Raw genomic sequence first — 12,738 nt, 5'->3', positions numbered from 1 at the left:
AATATAAGCCAAAACCTGATGCTCCCGCTGCGTCCGAGAAAATTTGGACCTGCCATACCGTGTCCGACTCCCCAAAAGACATCGGTACTCCATTGAAATGTCTCAGAAAAATCTACCATACTCTAATGTCTTCTCGTAATGTCAATGACACTCGTATCCTGTGGTGCGGAAGTACGGCACCTGACATGGAAAGTCCTAACCGCCTACAAAAAGTCCTACCTCCCCTAACTACCCGGCACGCAAAATTAAGGTAGCCTAAAAGTTTTCGAGCCATTCGCAAGTCCATCTTGCGCAAAGTGCGCACTCTGCCAGGCAATCTAGTATCTCTCCCACTTTTGTCGCTGGCAACCTGGCGACCAATTCTTTCGTATCCAGTTCAATGCCCAAAAAGGTTAGAATCGGCACGGGGCCTTCTGTTTTCTCCGGGGCCAAAGGCACACACGCCTGTTGCGCCAGCTTCTGAAACGTGTCCAGAGCCCGCCCACACGCCCCAGATGCCGCTGGTCCTACAAATAAGAAGTCGTCCAAATAATGTGCCACCCACCTATGTCCACTTGCTTTCACAAAAACCCATTGCAAAAAGGTGCTGAACGTCTCAAAAAGAGCACATGATATCGAGCAACCCATGGGCAGCACCCTGTCCACATTGATGTTGCCGTCCAGCTGCATGCCCAAGAGGTCAAAGTCTGCTGGATGGATAGGGAGCAGTCTAAAAGCCGATTGAATGTCGCATTTTGCCAACTCCGCCATCCTGCCACACTTTAAAACTAACTTTATCGCATCATCGACTGACGCGTAAATTACTTTAGAGTCCTCTTGGGCAATGAAATCATTGACTGACTTCCCTTCTGGCCATGACAAGTGATGAATCAACCTAAATTCCCCCTGTGCTTTTTTGGGTACCACTCCCAAAGGGGATATCATCAAGGTGTCACTGGCCACCCAGAGAATGGGCCTGCTATTCTGCCTAAACCTACCTCTTTTGTCAGTTTGTCGCGCACTATCTGCGGACGCTCTTTGGCTGACCGCAAATTGTCAGCCCATCTCCGTTGCCGGGGGCCTTGGTAACCTAATCTAAAACCTTCCCTAAAACCCCATTCGAGTAGTCGCGCTTTGTCCATGTCTGGGTATATATGTAACCACGGCAACAGAAATTCCAGTCTAACTGGTGTAGGACCAATTTTGTCGCAGGAGTGCCCTGCGCCCCTCTCCCTCTAGCAGCCCTCCACTGTTCAGCTGGGCTGGACAGGGAGAAACATTGGGTGACTGGATGACGGCCCCGCACTTGGAGCAGTCATGCTTGAACCTGCATTGTGCTCTGGAACAAAAACCTTTGTTAAAGTTCCAACAAGCCCCCGCAGTTGTCCCTGTTGTCTTAGTGGTATTGCCCGCCCCTCCATGGGCGGGGCGCGATTGAAAGGGCTTGTACGTCACTGGCAGGCCACTCGCAGTGTGAGTGGACGCCACTGTCTGCGCCGATGCCATCCATTGCATCCACAGTTCGGGGTCCACGTCACCCCATGGTTTCTCCGGATTGATACTCACCCGGGCCCTAAATTCTTCGTCGTAACTGAGCCATGCGAACCCCCCGAAATGCATTTGTACCTTTCTAATTATATCCATGTATTTAAAAAGTGCAATGGCCCTGTCCGGGTATTTCTTGCAGTATATACTGGCGAATATCAAGAAAGCCGATGTCCAGTTATCCATTGTTATAGGTACCCGAGGCCTGCGTGCTAGTTCCCATTCCTCCTCTTTGGACCTTTCCTTTGCCTGTATGTCCCTATGCAATAGTTGAAAAACATCTACATATTCGTGTTTCCATATTTTGCTTTTTGTTTTCTCGGCCACATGCGAACCTAGTGGCATGGCTAAACCCATGTACGGCAGTCTCTTCTTGTGACCTCCCCCGTCCTTGTCCTCTACCGTCTTTTCTCCCGTATCCGCCTTCCCCGTTGTGGCCGTACCACTCGTGGCGGTGCCCTCTTTATCTTTGTTCTCGACCGTCTTCTGTATGTCGCTATTGCCTGCCTTCTCTAAAACTGACCCGTCTCCTACCCCAATGGACCTCCTTGTGTTAGCCTCCCTTATTATCCCGCCCCCTTCTCCCCACACTGACCACCAATTCTTACCTCCAGCGTTGTCCCCCAGACTCCTTGGTACTCTTTTTAGGCTTCTGCCACGCGGCGTGACTTGCCGACCACCAGTGGGGCCTTCCAGCGGAGCTGCCACCTGCAAAACAGAGCACGAAGGGGTTGCGCCGCTCTTGCGCCCTCGCCCGCCACCCTTTGTCACAGCGCTCACCTCCTAATCTCGTATTTCGCCATCCTCTCATTCATCCCCTTCCTCTTCATAGTCCAGTTCCAGCTCATCCTCTCCTTCCCACTGGCCTTTGTGCTGGCCGAAATTTCTTGTATTAGTTGATGTACTCACGCTTGTTTCCATCCCCGCATGACGCGTGTCATCGGGACAGTGTCCGTGATCCCCCGGTGTGGAGAAGGCCGCCGCAGACCCCTCCAGTGCTTCGTGCCAACGCGTTTGGGCCGTATTGCGCCCAGTCAGCGTGTTTCGTCTCTTGCCAACCTCTGCCGTTGGCATTGCTGCCTTTCTGCCCCCGTGACCGTCTGCGTCACCGGGTTTCCCGAGCCTACTGACCCTTCGGCCGCTCGAGCCTCTTGTCTCTGTTCCCCCCTTGCCTGTGGCACCCATACCCAGGTTCTGCTTCCCCGCCCTGGTTGCTGTGTCCCTGCTTGCCGTCTGGCTTCTCTGGGTTTTGGGGTTGTCTCGCTGCGAGCCTGTGCCTCTTCCCTGTCCTTGCACAGCTGTGCCCACCTGGCCTCTGTTTCTAACACGGCCTTACGCTGTTCCCGTATTCTGGCCTCCAAATCCCATGTCTCTGCCTGGTCCCAGGCCCCATGTGTGTGCGGGCTCTGGCCCACAGCAGTCCCTGCTTCCTGTGCTGCCTTGACTTCCGCCCCCCTGGCCTGGCGTGGCGCTGCCTTGGCCCTCCATGGCCCTCCCCTGTGTCTTCCGGCATACTTGCCTCTTTTCTTTACGGGTGCCCCGAAAAACCCAGAGCTGGGGCCCTCCCCTCTATGGTATGACAAATCTAGGGGGGCGAAATCCCCGCTGGGCCCCAGTATGGGTTGCTCTGCCTCCTTGCTTTGCCCGTCGTCCCCGGCCCCCACTGCTATGTGGCCCCCACTGCTTGCGGGGTCCACACCTGCTTGCGCGCTAGCTGTCCCTTCGTCCTGTGTGGCTTGTGTCTCCCCGCCAAACATCAGCGGGCTCTGTGCCCCGTGGAGAACTTGCTGTGCAATTGCGCCCTGCCCGGGAGCCACAGGCCCCTCGTCCCTCTCCCCGTCAGATTCCTGGGACTCGCATGCCGCTATTGCGGCCGCAACCCGCCCCGATGCCGCCCTACTGGGTCGTGTCATCCCCACCCAGGCCTGGTCTAAAACCCCTGGTCTAAGTAAATCCGCCCTGCCTGCTTCGCCTAAAACGCATAGTGCGGCCCTTACTGCCTCTGCGTCATGGCCGGTGGCCATGTTGCCGACCGTGACTATCGGGTGTTGTCCTACTGCGGTCTTATGAGCTGTTTCCCTTTATGTGTCTCTGTGTAAATATGTGTTTTATATTTTTATTTTATTATTGTTTTTTTTGTTGTTTTTTTAAACCCCCCTTTTTAAAAAAAAAATTATTCCCTAGTGTGCCTAAACTGGCTTTCACCCATGTTCTGGGTGCTCCCTATGGTGTCCCCTGTATTGGGGAGGTGGCCCGCTGCCTAGAAAACCTGATGCCCAGAATTGTCGAAAGAATATATATATATATTTTTTTTGTTGACCGAGGGGCCCTCCCCGTCCCTAGCGTGTCTTTTTACTGCCCTGGGGCCCCGCGCGGGGGGGGGGGGGTGGCGGCGCCTCCGCGTCAGCAAGGCCTGTGCCTGCTGATTCTCTGCAGCGCGTCTCCCGGCGGTGCTGAAAACCCCCCGGGGGGCCGCCTCTTGCCAACGCGCGCCTCCACGCGCTAATCAGAAAAATTGCCCGAGGGGCCGGCCTCCCCCGATTCGGCGCGCCGGTTATTAAAATTGAAAATAGCCAACTGCCCAAGGGGGGCTGCCTCCCCCGTCTCTACACGTCGTGTCAAAAATGCCAAAGGAGCCGGCCTCCCCTTCCGCCGGTGCCCTACTCCTCCTGCAGGCCCCGCGGGTCGGTGTGCCTGCCTAAAAAGTCCCCAAGCACTATCTACTGTCCTGACTAACCCTACCTCCTTACCTCCTCCTGACTAAACGCGACCCTCCCACGCTAAGTCGGCGCGGTGAAGAGGCCGACCCCACCCTCCACCCCCCCTTATATCTCCTAACCTAAACCCGCCCCAACTTACCTTTTACCCAATGGGGCGCCTTGCGCGGCACTTCCTTTGTCCCGAAACCGCTCGCGGAGAGACTAGACTGCGTCTCTCTCTCCGCGGGCCCCTTCATTCTCGTTATTTTTTTATTTCAACAATTAGTCCTTTTTAGAAAACCGTGAGTGAGATACACAAATAACCCCCTAGCTGAATTCAGAATTTTGTATACTTTTCCGAAATGTGTGACTTTCTGGGGTCAGCCATAATTTTCACATTTGCTTCCACCAAAACTGCAAGTATGCAGAAACCCCGAAATTATGGACCTTACTAGTTGTTCTGACAGCAGGGAACATGGTGATCTTATCACAGCAAACCTTTTGATATTTATTTTTTTAGGAAAAAACTCATGCTTTCGAGCACCGCACTTGTTCACATTTTTCAAAGAAAATTGCTGCATTTTGCTATTTTCTTGGTTCCCTCCAGGTGAGACTACAGACCCTGGGTACCCTTCCCCAACAGGTGGGGAACAAAGGATGCACATTTGGCCTAGATACCTGTTGTGGGGGAAAAGGTATGACGTCTTAAGTGCCAGTTCCCCGGACATCAAAGAGAGGAAGTTGATTCAGCAGCCAGGGGGTTAATGAGGTTATTGATTTTGCTGATTTATTTACTATCTGTGCATACCCGTGAATAAAGCCTTGTTTCCGTATTGTTCCCTCTGGAGAAGAGCTGGAAATCTTTAAATATGTTGGGGATTATAGTTGAAGTAAAAGAATGACAAAAGGATAACTTGATAATAAATTGTTAAAGGACGTGATTAATGTACTTAGGTTTTGAACAAAAATAAACGCCGGAATCCAAGCACCTCAGAGTGCATGACTAAATAGAGTAGAAAGTTCCTTCTCCTTAAGTTTATCCTTTAGTGTGGGAGAGGTTGTATACTGTAATTGCATACTGAACTATTAAAAGTACTTAATAACACACCACAGGATATTGAGTGTGCGACAACTAAAACTCATTCATTCATAAACTGTCCATAGTGAACCTTCAAGACAGTCTGGTACTTGGTAATAGTTACAAATGCCCTGTGTCAGTCGATTGCCTGGCTGCCTGTGCTGATCTACGTGAGCCTCTGCTCTGCACTCCTCTCCTGACCCAAATGATCTGTCTAGGGACACTCACATGCACCCTTTCTTCCTCTTCAGATCCCGAGGATTCACTGGGACCTCTCCACTCGGCGGGTTCTGGTGATGGAGTTCGTAGACGGGGGTCAAGTGAACGACAGAAGTTACATGGAGCGGAACCAGATCGACGTCAACCAGGTGAGCTGGGCTCTGGGTGCTTCTGCTCTGCTGAAGTGATAGATGGACACTTGCACAAAGAGTGTCTCAAAATGCAAATCTATTCCGAGAAAAACACTGTACGAAGTTTGGGTGAGTCTAGTCACCACAAATCAAATAATACAATTTTTGAAAAGACATCAAATGCCATGATCGCAGAGGCAACTTCTTCCTCCACAGAAAGGGTACATAAAGACAAATGCTGGATTTGTCCAACCCCATGGTTTTGGTGATTTTCTTTTGGTACGATAATTCATGCATTTGACATATTATTATTATTATTAAATCCATTTTGTAACGCTGCTTGATCTGTTAAAAGGGAGTCATAATCTCCCTTTCAACTGATCAGTGATACTTACTTTTTTGTGCGGGTTAGATCCGCTGCTACACATCAAAGTACAAAATAAAAACCCACACTCGGGATTTAACTACATTTGTGTAATCCCTATTCATCAAAAATATGCACATGTACATGCCTTAAGTGTTGTCGTATCGATAAAAATCATACAGTGAATTGAAATAAAGCACGTAAATGCCGCAAACAGTTTTACCCTGGCATCGGACGTTATTAGCAGGATGAGATGGCGAGAAGTCTGATTTCTTCCTTGTCCTGGTCATTACAGAAAGAACCTTAGAATGACACTGAACTGAGCAACCAATGCACCATACACTTTTATCTCTACTCATTCTGAGCTCGAGCCGCCAGCACATTGCACATTGGTCTGCTAGTGCTCTTACCTACAGAAGGGTCTGATCTGTACAAGTTATTGAAAACATTGTACTCCACCCCTACATGGCCTTTTGAGTCTAAACAGAAAAGAACGATGTTAGAAATGGGGTCTCCTGTTGGCAGTCAGTTTGCACTCTGTCCAAGCAGGGACCTTCACTCTAGTAAGAGTAAGGGAGTTACACTCATAAGACAACACCTGCTCACCTGCTTGGTAGCTTGGCACAATCAGTCAGGCTTATCTAAAAAGCAATGTTTAAAGTATTTGTACCAACACACACAATAATACAGTGAAAACGCTACAAAATGGACACCACACCAGTTTAGAAAAATAGGTAATGTTTACCTAAATCAAACAAGACCAAAACAAAAATCCAACATACACAAGTCAAGATATGAATTTTCAAAGTAAAAAGAGACTTACTCCATAGGAAACAATGGAAACTTTGTTTTTACACAGATTACCTGGTTTGCGTCAAAAATAAAGCTGCACGGGCGAGCGTGTGTCTGAAAAGTCAGCGATGCGTTGATTTCTTACTCACAAATGAGGCCGTGCATCGTTTCTTCTCTGGTTGGGTAGGTGATGCGTCATTTACCTCTACCGCAATAGAGCGATGCGTCGATTTCCGGACAGGGCACCTCGGATCCACGCAGGTTCACAATGACTTTGACAGCCAGCAATGATGCATGAGAAATCATGGTCGCACGCTGATGGTAAACCGTGCTGTTTGGTGTTTGCTTTGTTTTCAGCAGCTGCAAGCGGGTGTTGCGTCGTTTCTCCAGCGGCGATGTAGATGATGCGTTGAAATCAGCCACAATGCGGGTGGCGCATCATTTTTCAGCCACTCTGCAGGTGGTGCATCGCAATTTTCCCTGTACTGTTCCCCGTGCGTTGATTTCCATCGTTGTTCTACCAGCTTTACCTTTCAAAGGCCCAGGGACCTGATAGGGCACCACTTGGCAGAGCAGGAGTCCCAATAGAGAGTCCAGGTGCTGGCAGAGGAAGTCTTTGATGGCCCTGAGACTTCAAAACAGGAGGCAAGCTCAGTCCAAGCCCTTGGAGATTCTTCACAAGCAGGAATATACCACAAAGTCCAGTCTTTGTCCCCTTTCACAGGCAGATGCAGCAACTGCAGGATAGCCCCACAAAGCACAGTCACAGGCAGGGGCAGCACTTCTCATCCGCTGTTCACCTAATCTCCTTGGAAGAGGTTCCTCTTGAATCCAGAAGTGTTCTCAAAGCCTGGGGTTTTGGGTCCACTACTTATACCTCTTTCTGCCTTTGAAGTTGGCAAACCTCAAAGGAGAGTCTCTGTCATTCACTAGATCCTGCCTTGCCCAGACCTGACCCCAGACACACAGCAGGGGGTTGGAGACTGCATTGTGTGAGGGCAGGCACAGCCCATTCAGGTGTAAGTGACCACTCCTCCCTCCACTTCGGTCACATGGCTCATCAGGCTATGCAGGCTACACCCAAGCTTCTTTTGTGTCACTGTCTAGAGAGGATTCACAAACAGCCCAACTGTCAGTCTGACCCACACAGGTAATCCACAAACAGGCAGAGTCAGATAATGGTTTAAGCAAGAAAATGCCTACCTTCTAAAAGTGGCATTTTCAAACTAACAATCTAAAAACCAACTTCACTAAAATATGTATTTTTTAATTGTGAGTTCAGAGACCCCAAACTCCAGATCTCTATCTGCTCTCAAAGGGAAACTGCACTTTAAGGATATTTAAAGGCAGCCCCCAAGATAACCTATGAGAGAGATAGGCCTTGCAACAGTGATAATCGAATTTGGCAGTATTTCACTGCTAGGATATGTAACACACATCAGTACATGCCCCACTTTCAACATACACTGCACCCTGCCCCTGGGGCTACCTAGGGCTTAACTTAGGGGTGCCTTACATGTATAAATATGGAATGTTTGGGCCTGGCAGGTGGGTACACTTGCCAGGTCGAATTGCAGTTTAAAACTGCACACACAGACACTGATCAGCACTGGTAAAGTGCCCAGAGTACAAAAAACAGAGTCCAACACACAGTCAAAACATGGGAAGCAGAGGCAAAAAGACAGGGAGGACCATGCCAAGGATGCCAGGTCTAACAAACAAGGATATGCCAGCACTTCTTTTTCCAGGGTCTATTGTCCTCACACTTGACCCAACCTCATCACGTTTGCCTTGAAGAATTTGGGAGTCAGAGACAGAGCAATGACACCACTTCCTGTTGCCCACCTATATCACTCATGTAGCGTACACATATGTTAGAATTATGGAGATGGCTACAAGGAGAAAAGGTATTTCTGCCCTTTTACATCTCCATGGATGCGCTTAAATTGGTGAAAGTAGAACTCCCTATAGTTGAAGCGCAGTATGGACAGGACACTCACCCACGCGCACCACCAATGCGAACAGTAACATACATGACCATAGTCTCGAGTAAGCCACTATTTGCAAAGTGTTCTGTTCCAGCTCTCAGTGCAGAGAGCCTAGGAACGGGAAGGGCTCACTCATTCACAATTCTGACCCAGCCCTAAGCCTGTAACTCTTTCTCAGTGAGCCCTAAATGTTGTTTCACCACCCACAGCCCAGGAGAGAAACAGGGAGAAATGTGAGGGAGAAATGAAGGGAGAATGAGTGGATAGATATGCCAGAAAGTAGAAAATATTGGGAGTAAAAATATTTTATACATTCACCATTTCCCTGACAGAGGAGGCTCCTTTCCTCTGTTTAAGCGAGTCTCAATGTTGGCATTCCTGTGCTGCTGCTCTTAAGTTATATACTTCGAGAGCAGTCACTGAGTAGAGCAGAGACAGCCGGATTACTCTGTTGACGTAACTGTTTCACTGTTTTCCAGGCTTGTGCTCATGACGCACCTATGGACGTCAATTCCTCGAAATGCCAGGGGTAGTGGAAATGGCATCACATGCCCTTTCTCCTCCACTTTTACTCATACACATATACTTATACATACACACAAATTCAGACTTACATACACTCTCTCTCCCATAAACACACTCTCACCCGTAAGCAGGCACATAACATACATTTAAAAAAGTTTTTTACTTACCTTGACTGCCACGAAGGGCATATCCCAGCTAATTGTACTCCATTTTTAGGTTGAGTTTAGCAGCGTGCAAGCGCTGCTTTTCCAATGTGTTCGTATGTGTCTGAGCTTTTAACCACGCCCACTGCATGCCCATCACTATCACTCGTTCATGGGCTTGCCTTTCAAAAATCCTTTGTTTTCTTTGGAAAATGTTTTACATTTGTCCCTCCTTGGGGAGATTTGGTTACCGCCTTGGCCATCGACCCTGATACATGGACAATTGCACTTTTGATGATAACTTTGACTGCGAGCGAACTTCTTTTTGCTTTTGTGCCTCGGCTTGGCGCTCATGGTGGCGATGGAACTTTGAATTGGCTCGCTTTTGTCAACTATATTACTTTTTAATTTCAGTTCATGTGGCAAGCAAAGTCCAGTTAGGAATTTACAATGCTAATAGCTCTAACTCAAGCAAATGCGAGACCCATTGTATTGTAAATGCTTGTTATTATAGTAATAGTGAACAATGTTTTATTATTCACTATTATTGTAATACAAATTTGACACAAAACAGAGTGTAGCCCAAACTGGCATCCATAAGAACGAGCTGCTGCTGTGTTCCTGACACCGAATTTGCCATCTCTGAACCCTGGGGTCGCAAAGGTATTGCCAGTGGAAGCAAAGGGCAAGCCAGGGGTCGCACCCCTAAATGACGTCCAACGAAGCACCATGTAAAATTTCCCATACCATTATAACTGGCGCTCCTTGAGAGCCCAGATATTAGTGAAGCGCTGGTGTTCCACTATTGTTAATTTTCTCCCCATGGATACATTTTGTAATTAGGTACACACTGGGGCATTCCTCACCCGCTACACACTTCAAGGTTTAACGCCGCATCCAACAACACTTGCAGTGTAACCTTTATTTAATTAGCCCTCATTGTAAAATGTACATGTCCTATACCTCAAACGTGTAACCATTAACACTTCAGTGTCCGTCTCTTAATCCTTCCCAAATATGGCCAGGGGCTTGTGGCTCGCGTACACTTGCTCGTGCTGACCACTCTCAATGTGTGTTTAATGCACGTTTTGTGGATGTTCCCACTGACATTCTCTTCCTCTTTTTTGGGCAGAAGCTCCGACAGTCAGCGATGGTGTCCTTTGGTTTTAGGTGCCAGTTTTTCCTTGGCTCCTTCCTGACAACCGCAGGAAACTTGTTTTCTTTTTTTTCGGACCTGCTTTTTAGGGTCGAGACTGTGTTGCTCGCGCATGCGTATCGCAGTGAGGCACTTTAGGGTTCGTAGCCCTGTCGACGTCACGTCAGAGTTCGTGGGCTTGCCTAATAAAATCTGCTTGCTTTCATTAGTCGAAGGCATGCATACGTCATGCCTTTTCCGGTGGCTAGTCCTCCTTGAGCGCAGCGACCAAGTACAGAAAACATGCGTGGCTCGCTGTTTTGTGTCCGGCTCGTGGACTACTTTTTCTCTAATTTACTAGCGCGATTTCGCTTTGCAGAAGTCGAACGCTTTACACAGTTAATTGCACTTTTTCGGTTACGTACATAAATGCACTTTTGCCGATAGGTGAAAAGTCGGGTTAGGAGTTTACAACGCTATCAGCTCTAATATGAGCAAACGCGAGACCCATTGCATTGTAAATGCTTGTTTTTTTTTTAGCACCTCCCAAGTCCTCACCGGTACTTTAATCTCTGTGTCATGTCCTTTCAGAAATATGTCACCTAGCATTAGTTCCAGTGCATCTCCAGAGGCCCTGTCTGTAATAATCACCAATCAGAGCATGTGTTGTTGTGTGCAGCATCTCTTTAGGTGTGCACACGAGACCGCCTCTACGCCAGGCACTGGAGCCTAAAGTGCCTTTGGGACCCCATTAGTAATTCTGGGCACTACACGTTTTATCACGTCGCAGTGTGTTGCTGCAGCGCGGGTACGTTAAATATTGGTTTCAGGTGGATGTCGGTGAGCTACACTGGAACCCATCTCAATAGAGTGTCTTTGTGCTTCACATGCCGCTCTTAGTGATAAAGTTTAGCTGCGCTAACATTTAACCGTTTGGCACTGTGTGATCTCAAAATGCTGCTGTGTGTATAAAATCACGAGGTACCAATCACTGTGGTTAATCCGATTGAAGGGCACTCACTCTCAATGTCTCTGCTTCTCATGTTATTCCTGCACCTGCCAATTAAAATAATAATAACTTAAATACGACTTGTTTCTAAAAAAATCTCTCTCTTCTGTGTTACTCGCACCCCTCTCTTTATGTCTCTGAGGCACTCTTTTTCTCATCACTCTGTCATTCTTTTCTCTCTCACCTGATTTCCTCTCCCTTCTTTTTCATTCATCCGTATCTTTCCCATCATTCTAAACTATCAGCCTCTACACTCTCATCCACACTCTTCTATCTTTCTCCTGCCCTGCTTCTTTTGTCACTCTTTGGCAGGCATTTTCCGTAGTTCATTGAACACCTAGGCTGCACTGGGCGCTGACCTGAAAAAGTGTGTGTGGGCACTGAGCTCAGGTGGGGGGCCGATGTTTAACAGTAACTTAAAATGTTAAAACGCCTGCAGCAGACTCCCTTGTGCGTCCAACTTTCAGGCAGCAATAAAATGTCAAGAATAACTCTTGTGATTAATGCTGCGAGATTTATATATATATATATATATATATATATATATATATATATATATATATATATATATATGAGTTTTGTCTAGTGGCAGTTTTAACTCGCCATAAAATAGTGCAGAGGGTTAATGTGCCTGCCGCAATGAGCAGATGTGCATTTTATGTGGCTAGCTGAGTGGATTAGTAAAGCCAGCCTTTACCAGCACTTTAAAAAAAAATGAAAATGTATGTGAGAGAGGGGGCTATGGAGAGAAGAGGGTCACTTTTGTTAGTGATAGTGAGGGAATCCGAGGAGGTAGTCATGGGGGGGGGCACCAAAAAAGATTGTCACATCGGGTGCCACTAGTGCCAAAGCCAGTCCTCCAGTGGTAACCTGAGCTGGCAATCTGGGGAAGATGCTTGATTTCAGATGCATTTAAGAAAACATTGCTTGGTTTACAAGTTTACAAATCATAAATGGGACTTTCAAGACCATTCAGTGGATTTTGCTGCAGCTATAATGCCCAATATTTACTCAACTCAACTGAGTTATATATATATATATTCGGTGGCATGTGTAGCTGCAGCTACACATGCTGTGCATTACTTCTGCCATCTAGTGTTGGGCTCAGAGTGTTACAAGTTGTTTTTCTTC

The 12,738-nt window shown here is 47.9% G+C and overlaps 1 protein-coding gene across 2 annotated transcripts in view; it reads left to right on the top strand.

Annotated features, from left to right (window-relative positions):
• The window catches only part of ADCK1 (aarF domain containing kinase 1), a 699,440-nt gene that overhangs the window by 567,612 nt on the left and 119,090 nt on the right, over positions 1-12,738 (top strand). For both annotated transcript variants that reach the window (XM_069208397.1, XM_069208398.1), the window contains exon 7: positions 5,553-5,669. In XM_069208397.1, coding sequence (XP_069064498.1) covers positions 5,553-5,669 — 117 coding nt within the window. The remainder of the gene's footprint in view (positions 1-5,552; positions 5,670-12,738) is intronic.

This window comes from Pleurodeles waltl, chromosome 9 (genome assembly GCF_031143425.1).
Source record: "Pleurodeles waltl isolate 20211129_DDA chromosome 9, aPleWal1.hap1.20221129, whole genome shotgun sequence".
Lineage (NCBI taxonomy): Eukaryota > Metazoa > Chordata > Amphibia > Caudata > Salamandridae > Pleurodeles > Pleurodeles waltl.
The sequence above is the reverse complement of the archived record's forward strand: the minus strand, read 5'-3'. Positions and strand labels throughout refer to the sequence as shown.